This window comes from Stegostoma tigrinum, chromosome 39, assembly GCF_030684315.1.
Source record: "Stegostoma tigrinum isolate sSteTig4 chromosome 39, sSteTig4.hap1, whole genome shotgun sequence".
NCBI lineage: Eukaryota > Metazoa > Chordata > Chondrichthyes > Orectolobiformes > Stegostomatidae > Stegostoma > Stegostoma tigrinum.
The window spans coordinates 222886-248071 of record NC_081392.1 but is presented as its reverse complement, the minus strand read 5'-3'; the positions used below and the strand labels follow the sequence as shown (position 1 = coordinate 248071).

At 43.0% G+C, this 25186-nt stretch overlaps 1 protein-coding gene across 1 annotated transcript in view; it reads left to right on the top strand.

Moving 5' to 3' along the window:
• Positions 1 to 235: 235 nt before the first annotated feature.
• LOC125447662 (tyrosine-protein kinase receptor UFO) overlaps positions 236 to 25186 on the top strand; it is a 223054-nt gene continuing 198103 nt past the window's right edge. The window contains exon 1 of the mRNA XM_059640926.1: positions 236 to 794. Coding sequence (XP_059496909.1) covers positions 716 to 794 — 79 coding nt within the window. The 5' untranslated portion in view covers positions 236 to 715. The remainder of the gene's footprint in view (positions 795 to 25186) is intronic.

The following is a 25186-nucleotide window of genomic DNA, read 5'->3' as shown; positions in this document are numbered from 1 at the left end:
AGTATTTAGGAACAGGACTAAGCCGTTCGACCCCACCATCCTGCTACTCCACTAAGATCACCTTGTTGTGACCACATTGTTCAGACAAATTGTTACAATCAGATCAACCACTGTGACTTAACTGTGTCAGGCGATGTGGTTAGGAGCGGTGACTGGAGGAGTTTTCCCGGTGCTGGACTTCTCTCGCCAGAGGGAGGGAGAAAGAAAGAGCCACAAAGGGCTGGGAGGCTGAGCCGACGATAAAAGCAATTGGATAGAGAGTGAGAGCTAGACGTAGTTTGAAACCTTGCAGAGGAACGACCCAGGCGTGAGCGGAGATTCACAAATTATAAAACGGAACACCGCAATATTCCACACCAAAAAAACTGAAATATTTCATATTATCTTAAGTGCACATTTTTTAAAAGCCTCTTCCATGCCTGGATCTAATGCCGGCTCAATTCATCAGCTGGAGCTGCTATTTTGAAACGCTTTAGAAGCTGTTTCTTAAAAAAAAACCCACCGCACTCCGCCTTCAGTGAATTTCTATCTGGTTGCTGGTGATTTATTTCAAACGGAACTATCGTCTACTCCGTCCAGGAATCAACCGCAGAGTTCAAGAAGCAGCTTGGAAAGTTTTTGGGGAGGGATTTTCCTCACTGTGCAGAGCCGATGTGTTGGTTTCCCTGAGCCAGAGAGATTTTCTTCGTCAAAGGAGCTGATTTTTTTTTAGAAAATGAGAAGATTGTGGCTTCTATCGTTTTGTTTGTGGATTGAGAGCTGGTGCCAGAGCCCGGAGCCCGGACTTCCAGAAGGTGAGAGATTCAGCCACTTTTCTCTCAGCTTTGAGTTCACACGTTCGTTTACGCGTTGAAAATGGTCGATGCATCACAACTGAGGGTTTCCACTTGGAATAAGCAAAACTGTTCATCCTTTAGAAATGCTTCAGCATTTCTGTTTTGTTTCTGTTGTTTATTTCACCGTGGGAATGCGAGCACAAACCCCGTTTCTCATAATTCTGTCCATTACAGCAATCTGGTTAAAGACTCCCTCCAGGGACATGAGGGGTAGGGGGAGGGGGAGATGTGTCGGTTTTTCAGAGGCCCCAGGAGAAAGACAGCTCCTGCTGTCTGACGTCAACTATTCCTTTTCTGATTCGGGATGCGTTTGTGTGTGTGTGTGTGTGTGTGTACGCAGGGAGATGTTTGATTTTCAAGAACAGGCAGATCAATTGGAGACTTGTCCTGCAGAGATTAGGAGAGGATGAAAAAACAGGTGAACTTCGAAGCAGACTGAGACGTGGAGAGGGCTTCGGAGCGAGTTCAGAGATGGGGACTTGGTGCCTTTGAGACAGAGTACAGTGTAATTACACTTTGTCGCCAGAGCTTTGTTTTCTCCGCCTGTTTTCCAAAAGCTGCTGTGTTTCATAATTTAACTTGAAGTAGAACTAGACAATGTGGGATTTGAAGGTAGAGTCACTCACAGGATAGAAGATATGGAATAAATTGACGTCAAAGACCCATACCAGTCAGAAGCCAGCAGAGTGTCAGTTTAGGAGGAGGTTAGATAGTTTGCTGTTCAGAATCTTCTGCTCCTTGAACTGTATGGTCCATGGGAATGTGGTCTGTGGTATGTGAAAGGTCAGGGTTGACGGAATGTTAGATTGTTGTTTGGAGACTTTATTTCCCTGCTGAGAGTTGGAGGAATGTTATCTTATATGAAATGTTATCTTATACATACAAACAAAGTTGAAGGGGGCCACTGAAACCATTATACCTCTGCAAGCTCTTTGGAAGTCTATTCAATTAGTCCACCTCCCCCGACAGTTCTGCAAATTCTTCCTGTAAAGTTCTTTAATCTACTTTTCTTTTAGAAAGTAACAATAGAATCTGTTTCCATTGCCCTCAGGCTTTGCTGTTCACATCATAACAGGTTGTTTTAAAGTAGTGAGCTACTACAGGTATTTACACTCTGGTTCCTTGGCCAGCTATCTTAAATCTTTATGTTCTGGTTACAAGACATCCCACCAGTGTTCTTACTAAGAACTCACATTCAAAATTATAATGTACTTGTATCTTCTTAAAGCTTCCTCTTGTGGGTCCTTGATAACAAGTTGTGGAGCTGGATGAATACAATGGGCCAAGCAGCATCTTAGGAGCAGGAAAGCTGATGTTTCGGGCCTAGACCCTTCGTCAGAACTGGGGGAGGGGAAGAGGTTCCTGAAATATACAGGGAGAGAGGGGGAGGTGGATCGAAGATGGATAGAGGAGACAATAGGTGGAGCGGAGACAGACAAGTTAAAGAGGCACCCCCATTTCCTACCTACTAACCTTATCCCGCCCCCTTGGCCTGTCTGTCCTCCCTGGACTGAACTATCTCCTCCCTACCTCCCCACCTACACTCACCTTTACTGGCTCCATCCCTGCCTCCTTGTCTGTCTCCTCTCCACCTATCTTCTCCTCTACCCATCTTTGATCTGCCTCCCCCCTCTCCCTTTTTATTTCAGAACCCTCTTCCCCTTCCCCATTTCTGATGAAGTGTCTAGGCCCAAAATGTCAGCCTTCTTGCACCTCTGATGCTGCTTGGCCTGCTGTGTTCATCCAGCTCTACACCTTGTTATCTCAGATTCTGCAGCATCTGCAGTTCCTATTAACCCTTATGCCTCCTTACTGGGTGAGGTTACAGTCGATATAATATGGACTCCTATTCCTAATTTGTACGTTTGTGTATACCTATCTGCTCCATTGTCGCAACAGGCTGTGCACTGTCAGATAGAATTTCTTTGCCACGATTAGCTGTTTCTGTTCTCCTCCTTAGGAGAACTCATAGCTATCGAATCATTGAATCAAAGAAGGAAGCACTTAGCCCATTGTGTTGGTGCTGGCTCAATACAAGAGCTATTCATCCAGTCCAACTTCCTTGCCTTTTCCCCATATCCAGGCAAATATTTTCCCTGTGAGTAAGTATTCAATTCTCCTTTGAAAATGAGATCCTTTTACACAAAATTTCCCATTCGCCCATGGTGCCAATATCACCGAACTCTTAAATCTTGTGAGTTTAAACTGTGGTGTAGCCTCATGATGAACTTTGAAGATATTGACTTGAGAAATTGCTAGGCCTCAAACCACCCAAGAAAAGGCAATGGAAGAGCACAACACGGTGGGGGAAGGGGAGATTTTGAAGCTGGTGAAGTCCACATTGGTACCATTGGGCTGCAGGGTTCCCAAGCGGAATATGAGTTGCTGTTCTTGCAACGTTCGGGTGGCATCATTGTGGCACTGCAGGAGGCCCATGATGGACATGTCATCTAAAGAATGGGAGGGGGATGGAAAGGGGTTTGCGACTGGTAGGTGCAGTTGTTTATTGCGAACCGAGCGAAGGTGTTCTGCAAAGCGGTCCCCAAGTCTCCGCTTGGTTTCCCCAATGTAGAGGAAGCCACACCGGGTACAGCGAATGCAGTACACCACATTGGCAGACAGCCCAGTTCGTCCCCTCCCCCCACTGCACCACACAACCAGCCCAGATCTTCCCCTCCACCCACTGCATCCCAAAACCAGTCCAACCTGTCTCTGCTTCCCTAACCTGTTCTTCCTCTCACCCATCCCTTCCTCCCACCCCAAGCCGCACCTCCATCTCCTACCTACTAACCTCATCCCACCTCCTTGACCTGTCCATCTTCCCTGGACTGACCTATCCCCTCCCTACCTCCCCACCTATACTCTCCTCTCCACCTATCTTCTTTTCTCTCCATCTTCGGTCCGCCTCCCCCTTCTCCCTAATTATTCCAGAACCCTCACCCCATCCCCCTCTCTGATAAAGGGTCTAGGCCTGAAACGTCAGCTCTTGTGCTCCTGAGATGCTGCTGGGCCTGCTGTGTTCATCCAGCTTCACACTTTATTATCCTGATTCAGTGTTTCTGTTTTTGAGGCAGTCACCACTTCTCCAGTCTCCAGTTCAGATCAAGCAACTCAATTTTGACCAGAATGGACTTTAAGCTTGTTTGTGATGAGATCATTAATGTAAATGGAGGAACATTCTTGTATTCAGTATTAATGGTGAATAACTGTAAGGTTAGTGCATTTAAATGCCATCTTTCAGACCTTTTATAACCCAACACTTTGCAACTGTTGAAATATTTTTAAAGTGCACTGATTGTTTCAATATAGGAGAGAATAGCCAATTTATACACAGTAACACCCCATGAACAATGATGAAAACGTGACCAGATAATTCAATTTAAACAAGGCTGATTAAGAGATAGCTATTGTCGGGTGCAAGTTGAAGTTTCTCTTCACAATAGCACAACTGAACCTTGGAATGTTCTGATGCCAGGCAGGCCCTTGGCTTAACATCTCATCTGAAAATCATCACCTCTGATAGTATGGCATTCCCTTGGAAATGTTGGCCTTGAAACTACAGACTCAGTGCAAACGATGAATGAACATTGATCTTAAAGTAATGATATTTGAGTACAAGAGATCTTTTGGAGCTGAACCGTTCCTTGCTGTGAAATGTATCTAATTTTGTTTCTTCTTCCAATCTGATTGAGGGAGTGATGATGATCATCAGAATTGGCTCCTGAACCACCTCTAAAATGAAAGATGATAAAGTAAACAGTGATGGCCTCTTCTCCAATCTATTTGTTTTATGTTTTATTCATGTATTTTCAGACTCACAGGTTCTCTGCTCGAATCGTGTATTTAGTCTGTCTTTTATTCCTTAGGTGTGAACGGTTGCAAACCCCACATCTTCCAATAGCTTCACACGGGAAAGATCTCCCCCAATGTGGACATGACCCATGCATGTCATGGTTGCTTATTCAACCAGTATTACGGTGCTGTGCCAATGATTTCCATAATCTCAATCTAAGGAACTCTCTGTGAATATCAACTGATAATTGAGGACTCTCTGACCTAACATGTGTCAGCCAGCATCTCTGTTGAAAAAATTATATTTCTTATTTGACAATGAAGGAGAATGGATGGAGAGGGTTGCGGGGACGGGGGCTTTTGGAGCAAGGATAGTGTGATGGCTCTGAATAAGAGCATCTGTTTCTGATGATGGGCTCCTTCATGATAGAGTGCTTTTGACAAATGAGCCTCCGCCAATCCCTATATTTTTACTCCAGTAGACTTGCTGCAGGCTCCTTGTGCCATTTAAAGTCCTCAGTTGGTAATGGGACAGAAAGACTGTCAAAGACGTAATCAGGGTTAAATCCCAAAGCCTGCCCACATTCCAGAAGGTGCAAGTTCCAGGAGTGTGACAGAATATTCAACTCTTGGCTGGATGTGTGCAGTTCCAACAACATTCAAGAAGTTCAACACCTCACAGAACAAAATAGCCTGCTTGATTGAGACCACTTTAAATACTTGCTCTCTTCTCCACCAACACACCATGAAAGCAGCATGAATCAGAGATAATAGGAACTGCAGATGTTGGAGAATCTGAGACAACAAGGCATGGAGCTGGATGAACACAGCAGGCCAAGCAGCGTCTTAGGAGCAGGAAAGTTGTCGTTTCGGGCCTAGACCCTTCATCAGAAATGGAGTCTCTGCCCAAAACGTCAGCTTTCCCACTCTGAAGATGCTGCTTGGCCTGCTGTGTTCATCCAGCTCCACACCTTGTTATCATGAAAGCAGTGTATGCTGTCTATAGCTTCACCCACATGGTATACAGTAAGAACTCAGCAAAGCTTCTTGAACAGCACTTCGAAAGTCACAACCTCTACCCGCTAAAAGGACTAGGGGAGTACCGACACCTACAAGTTGCTCTCCAAGCCACTTACTACCTCTCCTACTCCGATTCTTGAAACCTTGAATTTATCAGTTCCATTTTGTTCACCAAATGCAAGTTTCATCTCTTGAATTTCCTGTAATTATTGTTTTATGCCCGACTACGAGTGACTGAAGAAAGAAGTAGAGCTGTCTTTAGGTGGAGTAAATGTATTCACAGAATGATGCCTCGATATCTGTCACATGACCAGTGTCAGTCGGTGTACTTTCTTCCCTTTTGAATGAACCAAAGAGTAAATAAATAGGGGCTCCTTTCGCTTGGTCGGCTGGTTGGCTGATTTCTGATGCAGAGTAACATCAACAGCACTGGCTCAATTCCCATTTTAGCTAAGGTCAGTATGATAGTACTGCCTTCTGAACCTCACCACTCTCCTTTACTAAGTAAGTAATAAACAACTTTTAAAGGAACACTGTCTAAAACTTCCAGTGGCAGCTTGTCAAAATAAATTAAAATGTAATTTCTGGCGCTGATGGTGCATTTCAGCCCCTGTGACACCCACAAGGAATGGAAAGCGTGAAGAATTCTGACACTGTATACAATGTGTTACAGGATCTGGATGGGATGTCTGATGGGCTGATTAGTGGTAAATGTAATTCAATCATATAAATGTGACAGTATGTACTTGTGTAGGACAAACAAGGCAAGGAGATATATGATAAACATTAGGACCCGGGGAAGCCAAGGATCAGTGTGCATTTACACAAGTCTCTTAAAATATGGGACCCCCTTCCAACTCTATTTTGATTTATTCCTCTCCCACTCTTCCTACTTCTCCCTCATCCTGATACTGATGAGTATGGTCTCAGGCTACAGTCTGGTATTGATCAGCTGGTAAATTGGGCAGAGCAATGGCAAATAGAATTTAACCCTGTTAAGCCCATTTTGGGAGGTCTAATGAGGGAAGGATGTATGCAATGAATGTTGCATCCCTCGGGAATATTGAGGAACAAAGGGACTCTGGTGTACAAGTCCTTTGATCCGTGAAGGTGTCAGCACAGGTCGTCAGGGTGGTGAAGGAAGCATATAGTATGTTTGCCTTCATTATCTGGGACATAGAACACAAGGAAGAAGGAAGTCTTGTTACAACTTTTGAAAACTTCAGTTAAGCCACAGATGGAATACTGTGTGCTACACAATTGGAAGGATGTGATTGCCCTGGAGAAGGTGCAGAGGGGATTCACTAAGATATTGCCTGCGATGAGAAATCACAGATGTGAGAGAAACGGGAAAGGCTGGGTTTGTTTTCTCTGGAGCAGTATAGGCTGAGGGGTGTTCAGATTGGGGTATACAAAATTATTAGAGGCATTGGCAGAGTAGATTATGTGAATCTTTTCTACGTGATAGACATGTCTAAAACCAGAGGGCATTAGGTGAAGAGCAAATGGTTTACTGGAGATATGAGGATGGTAGAAATATGGAACATGCTGTCTGAGAGGGTGGGGAGGCAGGTACTCTTGCAATATTTAAGAAGCACCTGGATGAGCACTTAAAATACAGGGCATAGTAGGCTATGGACTAAGCGCAGATAAATGAGATTGACGTAGACATCAGAGATAATAGGAACTGCAGATGCTGGAGAATCTAAGATAACAAGGTGTAGAGCTGGATAGACACAGCAGGCCAAGCAGCATTTTAGGAGCAGGAAAGCTGATGTTTTGGGCCTAGACCCTTCTTGGGCTGAAGGACCAGTTTCTATGCCACACGATTCTATGACTTTTGAACTTTTGTATTGCCTTTATGAGGCTTTGCCTGTTAATTAACCAATTGGATAATGCAAGCGATTTGCTGGCAGTAGTTAATAGATGAATAATAGCCACATGTAATTTGGTATTGGGAAAAGAGCAGTTAAGTGGCATCAAAGAGCATTTCTAGATAGAAAAAAACTGAAGAAAAGAGAAAAAAGTATGAGGACAGATAGATAAAGTAGTTAAGAAGATATATGGGATAGAGTTTAAGAACAGGGAGGTTATGCTGGGATTGCATAACGTGCTGGTAAGGCAACACTCTATTGTAGATTCCAGAAACGTGCACAATACAAAAGGGATGTGATAGCATTGAAGACGGTGCAGGAAAGATTTACTAGGATGTTGCTTGTGCTGGAGAGTTTGAGTTATGAAGAGAGGCTGAACACGCTTGGGTTGCTTTCTTTCCAGTAGAGGACACTGAGAGGGAACCTGTTTAAGACATATAAAATTATGAGGGGCATTAATTATGTAGACAAGAAGAAACCGTTCCCCTGGGAAGGGTAGGGTAAGCCAGAAGGTTTAGAGGAGATATAAGGAAAATCTTCTTCATCCAGATGGTGGTGGGAATCTGGAACACACTACCTTTAAGGGTGATAAAGGCAGAAACCCTCATTCATTCATTCAAGAAGGATTGCACTTATGATGTCAAGGCATACAAGGATCCCTAGCCAAGTGCTGGAAAACGGGATTGGAATAGTTAGTTGGCTGTTTTTGATCATCATGGACACAGTGGGCCAAAGGGTGTTTTTCTGTGCTGTAGATATATGATTCTATGACTACTGCGCACTCCCTTTCGATAGACATGAAGGAATGGAAATATCTCTTCATATCTGCTAAAGTAATCATGCAATGAACATCCTCCAGGTGTATATATCTACCTAACAATCAATATTTCCTCTAATGTACACAGCCATATTTCTGTGCATTTGCTCAGGAGATATGTGCATTGACTTCTGGTTCCAAAAATTGCTGCCACACATGGACCTTGAAGGTCTATGCAACAGCAGGAAGAATTAGAGAGAATGTAGCTAACCAATAACATTGATTACACCTATGGTCTTGTCACTAGAAATAAATTCTACACTTACGGCTGTCAGTCCTCCAGGATTGCTCTGGAATCTCCCAGAGTTGAAAATTACGCTCTTGGGCACGCTGCAGTATGCCCATGGGAGAAATGATTTACTGGGGCATAAACAAACAGAGTTTTTTTTTGTATTTAAGATGATAATCTGGATTGGCACATGAGGATGAAGCCATTGAGATTATGGCTGAGATAATGGGAACTGCTAATGCTGGAGAATCCAAGATAACAAAGTGTGAAGCTGGATGAATACAACAGGCCAAGCAGCATCTCAGGAGCACAAACGCTGGTTTATGGCTGACTTACTTCCACACCTTTTTCCTGCACAATCCCCGTATCCTGTGACCTTTTTAATATCTAGAAAGCTATCTCAATGACTGAAAGCTGTGGAAGCAGAGAAAAGAAATTCCTAAATAAAAACCAAAAGAACAGAGGATCTGTAAGTCAGGAACAAAAACAGAAGTTGTTGGAAAAGCTCAGCAGGTCTGGCAGCATCTGTGAAGAAAAATCAGAGTTAACATTTCAGGTCTGGTGACCCTTCCCCAGAACTGTGTTCTCCAGTAACTTTCCAGCAACTTCTGCTTTTGTTCCTAAGAAGGAATTCCTCCTCATCTCAAACCGAAATGGTCTTTCTCTAATTCTGAGACAATGCTCCTCTCCTTTAACAAGCTTCCCCCTCCCAACCCCACGCCAGCAGGGGGAAACATCCTTCCTGCAATCACCTTGTGGAAACTTGTAAGAATTTTGTTTGTTTGAATGAGACCATGTCTGATTCTTCTAAACTCCAAACCATAAAGTTTCCTCTTTGGACAATCATTACATCCCATGAATTTGGAGAAGCTTTTATGCACTCCCCCAAAGGAAGTATGTCATTCTGTCATTGAGGAGACCAGATTGCACAAACTACTCTCGGTGTGTTGTCACCAAGGCTCTATATAATTGCAGTAAAACATCTTTATTATAAGAGGATTTGTGTTGCAGAGTAAAGGCCAATAGACCATTTGCCTTCTCAACTGCTTGTGCTACCTGAGTATTAACTTTTGGTGACAATATGAAGCCAAGATCCTTTAAAGTGCAGCACTTTTAAGCTTTTCATCATTTAAAATAGTATATTTATGTTTTTCCTGTCAAGAGTGGATACGGTCACACGTCTCCACATTACGTTGCAACTGACAAATTTTGCCCACTCACCTAGCCTCTCAAAATTCCTTTGCAGTGTTGTTACATGTTCCTCACAGCTCCCATCCTACCTAACTTTGTGAGTAAGAGGGATATGCTGAGACAATTCAATTAGGTATATTGGATAGATTTTCAAGTGCAGCACAAACACTGACGCAGACTAGTTGGGCTGAAAGGCCAATTTCTGTGCTTTAAATCCACATATATATAAAGAAGTGTAAGACTGGGGAGAGAGCTGCTTTTCTGGTTGGGGGAATTAAAAATGAAAGATCTCATAGATGGAGAATGCATTTTAACAAACAGCCCAAACTGTAATTTGAGCTGCAGTGTCTCTTGCATCCTTGAATGATGTAAAAGCAAAATACTGTGATGCTGGAAATTTGAAACAAGTGGAGAAACTCAGCAGGTTTGGCAGTATCAGTGGAGAAAGAAACCGAGCTAGTGACTCTGCACACTGGACACTTGAATGAAGTAAGGCATGCCCTTAAATATACAGACATTACACTATTCGCTGCCCCATTGCTTTTTCCCATTACTTTGCCAGCTTTCTTTGATTCACCTTTTCATATAAATGTCTGCGTTTATGCTAAATGAGGAAATGCAGAGCTCATTTGGCATGCAAGTCAGTCTGAATGGCAACAGACACCTCCAATTATTAACCACACTTCTTTATTTTGGAGATATTGTAACTTTTAACTGGATGTTCATTCTTGGCCTATACATGGATAATTTCTTCGCAGTTCACTGGGAAACTAGACACTTCAGGACTTGGATGATGCTGTGCATCATTTTCCACATCACCCTGTCATAGCTTGGCTCCTGAAATGAGTTTGTGGTTAAGCAAGAGCCTTGAAACTAAATGAACTGCACAAGGCTTTCATCTTGGGACCCATCAAGACTCATAAGCACAATTGAAAACAGATTAAAGTTGTGGCATTGGATGTAATCAAACCCAGTTCTAAAAATGGAAACCAAGACGAATTGTGGATGCTGTAAATCAGCTGTTCTGAGGAAGGGTCACTGGGTCCAAAATGTTAACTCTGACTTATCTTCACAGATGCTGCCAGAACTGCTGAGCTTTTCCAGCAACTTCTGTTTTTGTTTCAAAAAATGGAATTTTGTGCAAATCTCCTTTATCATCCATTTGAGTGCATGATAGGATTCAGAGGTTCAGGGCAAGGAATTGTGAGTAATTTGGAATTAGCTTAACGAGTGATGGTGTAGTAGTAACATATCTGGACTAATCATTCAGAGTCCCAGGCCAATGTTCTGGGGATAAGAGTTCCAAGCCTCACTGTGGTAGCTGGTGAAATGTGAATTCAAGTGAAAGCTGACCTTATGGTGACCATGCAGCAACAGACAAAAAGTGTGAAAACACATCTGCTTCACTAATGAGAGATAGTAGGAGCTGCCCATGCTGGAGTCTGAGATAACAAGGTGTAGAGCTGGTTGAACATAGCAGGCCAGGCAGCAGCAGAGGAGAAAAGCAGATGTTTCGGGTCTGGACCCTTCTTCCAGACTCTAAAAGCCAGCTTTCCTGCTCCTCTGATGCTGCCTGGTCTGCTGTGTTCCTGCAGCTCTACACCTTGTTATCTCTGCTTCACTAATGTCCTTTTGGGAAGGATACCTGCCATATTTATGTGTTCTGGTCTCCATGTGACTCCAGGCCTACAAAAACATGTTTGAACCTTAAGAACTCTCTGACAATTAGCGATGGATGATAAATTCTGATCTAGCCAGCAACTTTTTGATGAATGGAAAAAATGTTGAGTTTAAACTTATAGAGCTCCTCAGCATCAAGTAGTTTCTGATGTCCTAGAGATCTGTCCCTGCCTCTATTTTTCCCCAGCATTTGTATCAGCATGCCTCAGATTTTAAATTCTACAACATGCACGAGCCTGCTCTGCCGTATATCTGTAACTCTCTTGAGTCGTATCCAAATATTCCATGCCTGACCTCGGACTCTTGCTTTCTCCCCTCATTTCTTCCCCATTTTCAGCTTCAAATTGCATCAGTGCTACTCCCTAGAATTTCATCCCTGAACTGTTCCACTTTCCTCTCCTCCTCCAGACTGATTTTTTGACTGGGCATTTGGTTAGCTCTGCTCATCATTTCTTCACTACAGTTTTGGTAATGTACCTTTTTTTTCACTTGTGAATGCTTTGGGAGGTTCATAAATGCTAATTCAAATGTCAAGTAATGACTTGGCAGGACGCATTCTGACTTCAGAGCTTATGACTCCAGGGATGAAAGTGTATACCTTGCCCTATCCTACCATCATCATCTGGGGATCCCAGTGTCTCTCCACTTCCCAACTTCCTTAAATTCCACCTCTTGGAGCAGATTTTGGCTACACCTCTTATGTTGCTGACCTTTGTCTCGGTATCCACTTTGGCTCTCACTTTCACAATGTTCATCCAGATATTCAAGTTGCAGAGAAAATGAAGTCGTAGTTGATGATTTGCCCACACATTGATTTCCAAAAGGAGCTGGAAGGGGAAATAAACCTACGGTGGTACAGCAAACAGAATGTGACAATTTGCTCTGCAATGGGTCTGATGGACAGAATGGTATCTATATGTGCTAAAATGGTGCTATAAGAATGAGTATAACTCTCCCTATGTCTCTGTCTTTCTTTGTCTGTCTCTCTCTCTGTCTCCCTGTTTTATCTGGGCTTTGTATATGCCTTGAATCCAGTGGAAAAAACCGATTTGCAGCGCTTGGAGAATCAATGGTGACAGATCGTCATTTTAAGCTTGTGATCAAGGATGAGGGGAGAAGATGAAGGGAAAATTACTTTCCAAAGAAGGTTGATGGAGTGGCATGAGGAGGAACTGGTGACATTTTTTTTTAAGCAGAGTGCTTCCAAAACAGAGGAAACTGGAGTAGGATAGCGGTATCAGTTTTTGACTGCTGTCATCAGCAGTTGGCCTTAGAAACAACTGACTTCCTTTGATCCTGCAAAATTCATAAAGTATTTTCTCTGCAAAAACACTTCTGCAGTCTAATGATTTTAAAGTAGAAATTCCACTGAATTTAACTCTTCTGTTGCAGATGTTTTTTGAATACGATCACATTTGGTATTCTCCTTAGTACCCTTATCTTGAAACACCAGCTCTGTGCTTGGTGCCACTGTATTAGTACAAAGAGCTGTTAGGTGACACTTTCTCTGCAGACACAAGCGTGTCTGCAAACCACCTAGGAACTCAGCATCCACACAAGATCATTAACTGTCTGGAGCTGTTTGAACTTCATGTGAATTTCAAATGGCTGTGCAGAATTCAGGCTCACCAGCATGGTTCGTGCCCCCTTCCTTTCCACTCATCAGCAAAAATTGAATCTGTTAGAAATGAGGGTGGAGCATGGAATTTCTGCAGGTGAGCCCTATCTGCCAATGTAAAGATCTGCAGACCAAACCATCTCTGAAAATATGGCCTCTAGTTCGAGTTTCTGAGTTGGGTTTTTAAATTAGATTGTGGCCAACAGCAAATGTGTTTTGCCTTTAATGTGGCAGTGGTTGTCTTCACCCACCCTTCAGGATCAAACCTTTAGGAGTTCCACCAACTTCCAAAACATTGGAGGGTTCAGACTGTTTACTTTGGAGTAAGGTTAAGTTGATAGCAACTTTGGTAGCGGTTCAACCAACTTCAGGTGCTTCATCGATGAGGCCTGGTGTGGGTAGGTTCACTGATGATTGTCCAACATTCAGCAAAAGCCTTGCCCTGGCCCATATGCTGCAAGACTCAGACAGCATCCACACTTAGGCTGCTAAGTGACATGTAACGTTCATGCCACTTCAAGGTCAGGGAAATGAAAATGGCCAACAAGACAGAATGGTGAAAAGACAGGAGAGTGACATTAGATGAACATAATGGGCTAAATAACTCCCTTCGCATCTTTTGAAGATCTCGGTTTGAAATAATAAGTGCAAAATTTAATTTCCTCATTGTTGGAACTGGGAACACGGGCTTCAGCTCTCTCAAAGGATAGGGGCAAACTGAAGTAAGGATAGAAAGGATATAGTGTTCAGAGGCCTTGAAGAGTGTTGCCAAGCCTTCAGGGATTGTCAGAAATTTCGACGAGTTAAAGATCACGCTCCTGAATTCTGTTTATAAAACTACTAGAAAAAATTGTATATTTTTGTATCTTTCCTTAAAAGCCTTCATTTAATAATTGGAAAAGTGTGGGAAACTTTGAGAAACTTCATTTGAATGAACCATTTTGACAGACAATGTCCAATTCTACAGGGATTCAGAAGCTAATGGTATAATCAATAGGATCTGGGTGACTGGACACCGGAAGTGTGTCACAGATGGATACATTGTAACACAAAAGAAGGCCATTTGACCCAGCTGGCTTTGAGAGAATATGTAGCCATATGACAGGGAAAACATCAAACCAGGATAGGCAACTTGACCATGAAGTTGAAAGCTGATGAATTTGTTTAATTTTCAAAGAGTGAAATCAGTGTCATGCTCTGAATGTGGATTCATGAATGTGTAAAGGCCAGCAACACTTTACGCAGTGTATTAGTGCTTTCAGTTAGAATAATTTGTTTCAATTCATTTGAATTTTTGAATTCTGGGTTAATCATACTCCCCCTGGGATAACTAGAGACTGCTTTGCCAAACACTTCAAGGCTAAAAGCCTTCACCAAACACTCTTGAGAAAAATGAAGAAGAAGAAGTGTCTGAAGAAGGGTCTAGGCCTGAAACATCAGCTTTCCTGCTCCTATGATGCTGCTTGGCCTACTGGGTTCATCTAGCTCTATACTTTGTTGTCTCTGGCTGGAGATTTCCTAGTAAACCCACACTTTTACCTAAAATAAATACATTGGTGACTTTTCATGTTCTTAAAATCTTCCATAAACATTGCTTTGTACTTGATTGCAGTCAGTCTTAGTCTCCTTTTCCACTCAGGGGGATATTTGATGTCTAAACATCAGGGCGGAGTAGTAAATATCATTGAGCTTGGGGCTCATTTCCACACCCATGATTCTTAACATCACTGCTCTTTGGGGCAGTGTCAGGCCACCATTTTTATAGCAGACAGACAAGCCAAGGTGGATCTTGCAGCTAAATCTGACTATATTTAAAACACTCTGCTTTAAAACTAAAATGAATGACTATTACTGTAATGGCTGTAAAGTTGGATTATAACAAGGCTTTTGAGGCTCACTGAAGTACTTTGCTTATGAATGTAATGATCATTTCCAGGACATTGATCACCACTGTCACTTCTGCTCAGATGTACTTCATATTTATCCAGATTAAAGACAACAGATAACTACTTTTGTCAATTCGAGACTTGTGGCATTAAGTGAGATGGTTTCGACACTGACTCAAATTGAAATTACCAAGAGCTTTGTATGAGCTGTTATCTCAGTGGCAGTTGGGTCAGAGGCTTGGATTTCTTCAGTAAGCAACTCGCCTCCTGACTTGTCAAATCCTGTCCACCATCTACAAGGCACAAATCAAGACTGTGCTGGAATAGTCTCTGCTCACCTGGATGAGTACAGTTCCAACAACACTTCAACAACTTGACACCATCCAGCACAAAGAAGCCAGCATGATTGGCACCCCAGTCACCACCTTCAACATTCACTACCCCCGCCCCCCCCCCCCAACCAACTTTGGCAGTAGTGTGTACCATCCCCAAGAAACACCATGACGACATGCATCTTCCAGAGTCATGACCTCAACTACCTAGATATAGAAGGGCTTTGGATCATCTCCACTCGTAAATTCCCCAACAAGTGAGATACTATGCAGAGGTGGGACTGTATTGGTATTTCTTCATTGTCGCTGCATCAAAACCTGCAATTTTCTTTCTAATGCTGTATTGGAAGTAACAATACCCTGTTGACTGCAGCAGTTCAAGATGGGAGCACACCCCTGCTGTCTCAAGAACAAGTAGGGATAGACAATAAATGCTGGCCAAACCAGCGATGGTCACATCCCTCAAATTAATAAAAAAATGTCACCACTGGATCTTTTTTGTTTAGTGGTTTACACTCTTTGACATCAGGGCCAAAAATATTATGGGCTCAAGAGCAAAGACATGACCACACAATTGGGATTGACATCGCAATGCACTGTGAATTCTGTGCTGCTCAGTCAGATTTGTTAAACTGTCTTCTAAAGTGGATATGAAAGATCTTAGACAAAGAAGACTGTGTGGAAATCTGTGTAGTTGATTTTTATTGTTCACAAAGTAACACTGAAACAGAATATCTTCCTACTGTGACTTTGGTATATGTGGAACCCTGTTGTGTCCACATCACTTGTTGTATTTCCTACCACACAATAATAACTGTACTTATAAGTACTTGAATTATAGCATTAATTTATTTTAATTTTCACTGGATGCTGTAGTGGGATTTGAGCCCATGCCACATTAATTTGGGCCCCTTGGTGCTAGTTGCGTGACATTACCACAATGCCACCATCTCCCCCAGGGGGTGGCATGATGGCTCAGTGATTAGCACTGCTGCCTCACAGCTCCAGGGATCCAGGTTTGATCCCAGCCTCGGGTGACTGCCTGTGTGGAGTTTGCACATTCTGTCTGTGTCTATGTGGGTTTCTGTTGGGTGCTCTGATTTCCTCCCACAGTTGAAAGATGCGCAGATATTACCACACGTGTCAAGGGTGGGAAATGCAGATATAGAGTAGAGGGTGGGTCTGGGTGGGATGCTATTGGAGGGTCGGTGTGGTATTGATGGGCCAAATGGTCTGGTTCCACACTGTAGGGGATTCTGTGATACTTCAATGATTGTGTAGTGCTTTGGAATTTCCTGCCAGTGTGAAAGGTGCTTTAGAAATGCATGTCTCTAATTTGGTCAAGTCTGTGACAAGGGACAGAAAACTGAAAAGAGTAGGAGGAAAGAAAGGTAAACACCAGTCTCCAGTTTCTCCTCTTGGTTTTCTTCCAGACTTGGTAGAAAGCATTTGTATTTATTTATAATAGATGCCACAAATAAAATGAATTATTTTAGAAGGAAAGCACATGCATAGGTATATCGTTATAAATGGCATCAGAGTAGGAAGATCCAGCTGGAGCTCTTCTGCTTCACTTTTTTTCTGAAGAAGGGTCCAGACCCAAAACGTCAGCTTTCCTGCTCCTCTGATGCTGCTTGGCCTGCTGTGTTCACTCAGGTCTACACCTTGGTACCTCTGCTTCATTGGCTTCTTTTCCTTTTTCTTTTGTTTTGTTTTTCTCTCTTCTGCGGTTTTTCTCCCCCCTCCCCCCCGACCCTCAAACTTTTAGCTTCCTAAACTTACTCGGAGGGAATGGAGAAAAGAGGAAAGTCCGAGTCTAGGCCAGCCTGGGAGACAAGTCCTGGATGTGAGACCTGGACATAGTCAGCATAGGAGACTGGTCCCAAAAAAGAGTTGCAGGCTGGAGCTAGAGGGTGTCCGAGCACAGGCCAGCCTGGGAGATAGGTCCCGTAGGCAAGTTGTAGGTCAGAGGCCAGCTCATGAAGGCAGCGAGGCCTCGAGTTCTGAATGCTGGTTGGTACAGTCTCAGTGAAAAATAACTTGTACCTTTTAAAGATACTTTTTATTCTTATTCTGGAACTGGAGTAATTTGTGTATTTTTTAAAACTTTGCATTGCTGAGCTAGACTTTTTTTAACTCTTTCACTTCTGTAACAAATACATAAAACATCTGTACTTAGGTACCCTGTAGCTAAGATGGCACCAAAGCGGTGACATTATAAACTTCTCACTGCACTCATTCGAGTGTGTGTGACAATAACAGCTATTCGATTCTATTCAAAAGCTATATATTTTTTTCTCTCTGACAGCTACTGGGAGGTTACTTGAAATGAGTTTTCGACAACATGGATTCATTGAAATGCCCACTGAGCCAGCAGAGGGATCCCCTGATTCTACTCCTTAAACTGATATTTTTCTTATAATGGTAGAAGGCATAATTGAGTGTGTTGGAAAACAAAAACTTGCATTTCTATGAGAAATCTCTTCCTCCTGAGCCTGCATTACTGTTCAATCAGAGCAGTGATGAACTTCATTGTCATCTCCACATTCTTACCTAAACCTTTCGTAATTTAGTATGAATATTTTATGTTAAATACAATAAGTGCTTATGTAATTTTTGTAAGGATGAAATAATGAATTGAGACAGGATTTAGCCCTGCACAAGCCACTCTGCCACAATGTTTTATTCCAAAGTGAATATTGACACTGCAGTGGAAGTGGCGGCATAGGAGGGACCTTGCAATTCAATTTGTAGACTCTCTTAACTCACAGAGGAACTACAGCAGAGTTTCTGACTCCAGCAATATTAGTTTTTTGAAGCTGTATGTGAAATATTGTTACCCACGCCAAATATATAGTGTAAAATTAGGTGGAGTCACTTAGACCACTCTAGTTGTGACTTGTGGCCTCCTTAAATAGACTTTGCATTGCCATTTGGGTGACCACCTAGCTGAATGCCTCCATTCTGTCAATAAGCATGATCCCAAGCTTCCAGTAACCTATGCCTCAACTTCTCCAATATGACATCTCCGACCTCAGCCTGCTGCACAGCTCCTGTAAAACTCAACCTAAGCTCTGTATTTTGAGGAAAAAAAACCTGCCTCCCTCATGTCCTTTAAACTTACCACCTTTTACCATAAACCTATGACCCTCATAATTGACAGTTCTAAATGATCATCCACTTTATCCATGCCTCTCACAGTTCTGTAAACTTTTATCAGGTCGTATCCTCATCTTTTGATGTTCAAGTGAAAACAAAGCAAGTTTGACCTATCCCATCTCATGGCTACTACTCTCCAAACCAGACAACATCTCGATGAATCATTACTGTACCCTCTCTGAAGTGAACACATCCTTCTGGTAGTGTGGCAATCTGAACTGTACACAGTATTCCAAATGTGGCCTAACGAAAGTTCTATACAGCTTTTTTTTAATAGATTTATTATTGTCACATATACATCGGTGCAGTGAAAAATTTTGTTTTGTATAGGCAGATCACATGATACAAAGTATGTTAGGTTACTAGAACAGAGTGAATAATACGTTGTTATGGCTGCAGAGAAGGCGCACAAAGACTGAGATCAAAGCTAAATTTAAAATGGAGAGTTTCATTTAGCAGTCTAATAACAGCAGAGAAGAAACTGTTCTTGAATCTGTTGCTGTGTGTACTTAAGCTTTTGTATCTTCTGCCTGACAGAAGAAGTCAGAAGAGATTTGATTATGGTGCCTGCTTTTCTGAGGCAGTGAAAAGTATAGATGTAGTCAATGGATGGAAGGTTGGCTTTGTGGTGGGCTGAGTTTCTGATGCTGTAACATGACATGCCAAATGTTTTACTTGATGCCCAGACCAATGAAGGCAAACATGCCATATACCTTCTTGAACAGCTTATTCACTTCTGTTGCCACTTTATTGGAAAAATATGGACATGTACGCCTGGATCCCTCTGTATGTTGATGTTACAAAGAGTTTTGCCACTTACTACGTACTTCCCTTCTTCATTAGATCTTCCAAGATGCATCACCTCACATTTGTTTGAATTGAACTCTAAGTGGCATCTTTCTGCCCAAGTCTCTAGCTCGTCTATATTCTGCTGTATCTTCTGGCAAACTTCCTCACTATCAACAATTCCCCTAATCTCTGTGTCATCCGCAAGCTAATCAGGCCACCTAAATTCTCCTCCAATCATTAAAGTATAGTACAAAAAACAGGGGTCCCAGCATTAATCCCTATGGAACACCACTGGTCACAGATCTCCAGAGAGAAACACAGTTAACTGGATTGATTCTTCTAAAAATTGGAGAAGCCTACTGTGTTTCATAGCTTGTAACAAATTCACTGAACTGAAAACCTGTATGGACTGGGCTCAGGCTCATATTTAAATGACAATCTTTGGAAGTTAACCTGCATGAAAGCCATATGTCTGTTGTGGGAAACTGTGGTATTGAAACTGGTTTGAGTCTGCCTTGTAATGATGCACATCCCTCTTTAGATTAGGAAACATAAACCTACAAACACAGTGAAGGAATCGCATTGGTTTGGCTTCACTTGTCTTCAGATGTGTGTCGCTGGGCTCCTGTTACTCACGTCTGTTTTCCAGCTCTTCCATCGTTCAGATTTCATTAGTAACTGTGATGCCCAATTTAGAATGCAGCCACACAGCACAGGAAGATCGCTAGCTTGATTCCTGACCAATGCTGAGTTTATAGTCCTTCATGGTTGAGGGAATCTTGTATGGGAGAGTAGAGACAGGAAAAAGACAGAAGAGGTAAAGAGTAGGCAAAGGGTGGGAAGAGACAGGAGAAAGATGGGAGGAGAAGCAGGAGAATGCTGGCATGACCTCAGTGACTAGGCAGCTAAGAACTCATGGGTATCCAGACCTGATCATGAATCCTGTTCAAAGACATGTTCCGTGTCAGGTGGAAACATGACTGCATCAGTGTTTAGGTAACATTACTGCTTACACTTGCACTGTCTTTGGCTACAGATAGAGTTTCACACTGAGGTCAAGAGAAACATCATTAGGCCGCATTTCAGAAATTTCTTCCTGAAACTCTGACACAGACACTGCCTAAAGCCTATTCAACATCTACAAAGTACAAATCAGGTGTGTGATGGAATACTCCAATGTGTCTAACTCTCTCCTCTTTTACAATATTCCTTTGCTGAAAAATAGAATTAGAATAATTAGGTGTTTCACTTTGACCAGCGTAGATAAAAGCACAAAAATGCCTTTTTCTATGCTGTGGACACCTATGAATATGACTCCTTAAAACCTACCTCTTTGTTGTTTGCTTTCGGACCGTCTCAAAACAACAGTTTGTTCATCCTGACTTCCGTCAGCTTGCCACAGTGTCTGCCCATTTTTAAAAAAACATTACATGTTTAGACATGCCGGGATGAAATCTTAGGGACAGGTGAGAACTTTTGTCCCAGAAGTAGGGACACTTCACTGCACCAAACGATTTACCGTCTGTTTGTATCTGTGACCATCTAGACACTGCCAATTGCCTGCACCTGCACAATATAAATGCCAAGTCTGTGAGGGAGGAAAACTCCTCAGCTCCTCAGAATGTGATTCCCTGCCCTATTCTGAACAGTCGTCCCCCGGCTGCCAAGAGTATCCAAGATGGCAGCAATGGGGATGGCGGGGTTCAGCAGCTTGTGGCCTCATGCGGCCACATCCATGCAGCTGAGTCATTGTCGTCCAGCATGGTAGGTCAGTCTCCTTTTATTCTTTTGGTTTTGACTGCCCTTTGGCCTCCTAATGATTTCCTCAGAAAAGCAGAGGCCCCGTGTATCTCCATCCCCTACTCAAAAATGTTGGGTATTGGCATTGGAAGATGACCCCGTCAATTGACTCAGAACCAGGATTTGTCAGTTGATGTTCAGTGTCGGAGGATGTATAGGACCCCACGCAGCGGCACTTTCTGCACCTCAGACGCAGGGTTGTGGAAGCAATGACACCAGTGGCGGCAGGAAACAAGCACACTTTCAGGACCCTGGGGAAAATATGGGATCGGAGGAGCAGAGAGTGTAAAGTCTACGGAGAGGGAAAGATGAATGTTTGAAGCTATTTCAGTTTTAATTGTACACGGTGGCTCAGTGGTTAGCACTGCAGCCTCACAGCGTCAGGGATGCGGGTTCGATTCCAGCCTCGGGTGACTGGCTGTGTGGAGTTTGCACATTCTCCCCGTGTCTGTGTGGGTTTCCTCCGGGTGCTCTGGTTTCCTCCCACAGTCCAAAGATGTGCAGGCTAGGTGGATCGGCCATGCTAAATTGCCTGTAGTGTTCAGGGATGTATGGATTATAGGGTGAATGGGTTTGGGTGGGATGTTTCAAGTGGCAGTGTGGACTTGTTGGGCCAAAGGTCCTGTTTCCACACTGTAGGGAATCCAATCTAATTTAATATGATTTTGTATTTTACCATTTATTCGGTAATGTATACTGTAATCCAAGATGGTGCTGGAATATGGCAACAGTATACACTTTTCACTGTACCCAGGTACAAGTAACAGTATTAAATAAATCTAAATGTAAATCATTTGACAGCTGCACTTCCCCTGGTGTAATCCCACAGTTGTATTAATGAGCAGTGCTGGAGGAAGAAAGATGCAACAGTTTGCTCATATAATGAAGCTTGCCCAGTGACTTGACCAGCTTTAAATGTTTATTGGACAATATGATGATCTAGAAAAATCTTAACATCAGAAAAGATGTCAGCCTGAGAGGGGTGACTATTTCAGTCTCAATCAATGAGCGAGAATCAGAAAGTTTCTGATCAGGTTTGAAGTCAGGCAGGGCTGCCCATTCTCTGCTGCCTTGTTTGTGCGTTGTATAGAGCATTTTGCTGAGTCCATCAGGAAAGATGTCAGCCTGAGAGGGGTGGCTATTTCAGACAATGGAGGCCTTCAGGTTAAAGCCTCCTTGTACATGTATGATGTTAAGAAAGTGTGGAGCTAGATGAACACAGCAGGCCAAGCAGCATCTTAGGAGCACAAAAGCACCCTTTTTCTGATGAAGGGTCTAGGCCCAAAACATCAGCTTTTGCACTTCTAAGATGCTGCTTGGCTTGCTGAGTTCATCGAGCTCCGCACTTTGTTATGTCAGATTCTCCAGCATCTGCAGTTCCCATTATCTCTGATCACATGTATGATGTTGCTGTTTTCTGCTTCGATCCACTGCCAGTGCACAGACTCATGAGCAATTTTTAAAAATTGCCAACATAAATGTGCATGACATTAAAGCTACCATGCGATATGTCTCAATATTGGCTTATCTGGCCAATGTCAATGTGTACCAGAGATAACACGGTGTGAAGCTGGATGAACACGGCAGGCCAAGCAGCATCAGAGGAGCAGGAAAGTTGACATTTCGAGTCGAGACCCTTCTTCAGAAAATCGTCAATCTGTACCCCTTGTTTTGCAGTAGTGTGGGTTACTGTACGTCAGTAGCTACAAGAAATAGTTGACTTGAGGGCCCACATGCCTTCAATTTGGTCGAGGCGTAATGATTGCTATTCCTCGGACCTGGATATTCTGCTGTGAGAATGCAACTTTACCATCTCCAAGGTTGAGGAGGTGGTATGTGGACGCCTCCTTGTAGCAGACACCCCTGACACTCCTTAATGGTGGTAAAGGGGGAACATCTGGCCATTTTTCAGCAGCTCCCACTGCCAAAGGCAATATCCAGGTCAGTGTTTTTGGCTGGAGACTTCAAAAGTATCATCAAAGTGGCCAGACAATCCAGAGGTGCTGGTGGCAAACTGGATGTCATGTCCAGATCCCTGATGGTAACGGCTAAAGTTGCCAGATTGCATGGTATCTTCAGTACCCCTGCAGCACGTACATCTGGTCATGGCCAGATGGGCCCATCAATCAAGTGCAGACTTCCTGTTTGTGCCCCAACCTCCTTGGTTAGATCCACTGATGTTAAGCCGGTGTTCTCCTCTGATCACTGCCTCCTGCTGGCCAATTCATCACCTAGAGGATGACCAGTGGGCTGGCAAGAGAACATGGAAGATGAATGTGAAATTATGACCCCAAAAAATATTGAGGAACTCAAAGGGGATATCAAAGGACATAATTTAAAGAATCCCCTCTTTTAGTTCCCAACGGACTGGTGGGAAATAGTCAAAGGGAACATCGACAAGTTCGAAACCCTTGGAGATGTTTAGAAGGCGAGAGAGTAATGTATGAAATTGTCAAAACTCCAGAAAGCACACAGAGCCTATTCCTGCTGCAAACAATGGGAGTCAACGTCCAGCAAGATGCTCAGGAGATGAAGAGCCAGCAATCCTCGCTCTTTTCCTCAGAGACTTCCAAGATAATCTTCTGGTCCAGGGTCCACACCATGGAACAGGATGAGATATGCTTGTGTTTCTCCTTTCAGAAGTTGCACAGGGAGTGTTATGAGTAGCCTCAGGAAGAAGATGGTTAAATAATGTTATCTCAGTCTGACATCCCGAGGATCAGCAAATCCTTTTATGACAGACTGTACATGTAGCCTGCAGACAGCACAGCCTTCCAGTCATTCCTGTCCTCTATCACTGAGGTCTTAGACAATAGCATGCAGAAGATTTCTGCATTTTCCCATTTCGGAAGAAGGGTCTAGACCTGAAATGTTAGCTTTCTTGCTCCTCTGATGTTGCTTGGCCTGCTGTGTTTATCCAGCTCTACACCTTGTTATATCAGCATGCAGAAAAGGCTGCACCACTGGTTATCTCTGAATGAGCTGTTCTAGACCCTTGAGTCCTTTTTGAAAAGAATAAACTGGCAGAGAAGGAATGGCTTACCAGCTGAGTTGTATTCAGCTCTGTTGAATCTGATAGGCCAGGACCTGCTGGAGGTGTACAACAGCATGCGTCTGGCTAGTGGCAAATGTGAATCCATGAGGAAATATACGATCACCCTCAGGAAGAAATTAGGAATTGCCTACCAATTTCATTACTGAATGCAAATTGCAAAATCCTGTCCAGGGTAACCAACAAAGATTCACCTGATCAAAGATAACCTGATCAAAGATTCACCCTGAACCAAACCTGTGCTTTACCTCGCACCCCTCAGGAATAAGATCACCCATGTGCAGGAAGTGGGTGGTGAACAGCTGTCTCATTAGCCTTGGAGAAAAGGACTCGGAGAATGCTGTTGACAGGAAATTGCACGCCTAAATGAGTCCTGAGAGAGGGTCATTTGACCTGAAACATTAACTCTGATTTCTCTCCACAGATGCTGCCAGTCCTGCTGAGTTTTTTCAACAATTACTATTTTTATTCATGTAGATGTGCAGTCCAAAAGGAGTTTTTAAGAGGGAATCCTTAATTGGATCCAGCTGTTGTTCCTCAGAAAGTTCATTCCACACAAAGCAACTGCTGCATTCAAAATTTGCATTTCATGTCGATTTTGAAATCTCTCTCCTCTCACTTTAAAAATGTGCCCCCTAGCCTTGAAATCCCCCATCCTATGGGAAAGACAACCATCATTAACTCTATCTATCTCCCTCATTATATTATGAACTTCTGTCAGATCACCTCTCAGCCTCCTCTGCTCCAGTGAAAGAAGTCCCAGGCTATCCAGTCTTTATAACTCAAACCTTCTGTACCTGGCAACATCCTGCTAATTCTGTTCTGAACCCTGTCCAGCTTGATAATATTCTTTCTATAACTGGGTGACCTGAACAGGACATAATATTCCAGAAGAGTTCATTAGATATATTCAAGAGGGAGCGGAATATGGCCCTTGCGGCTAAAGGGATCGTGGGGGATGGATCGAGGGCGGTATGGGATATTGAGATTGCACAATCAGCCATGATCATATTGAATGATGATGCAGGCTAGAAGGGCTGAATAGCCTACTCCTGCATCTACTTTCCATGTTTCTATGCCTATGTAAAGAGGTCTCACTATTGTCCTGTAC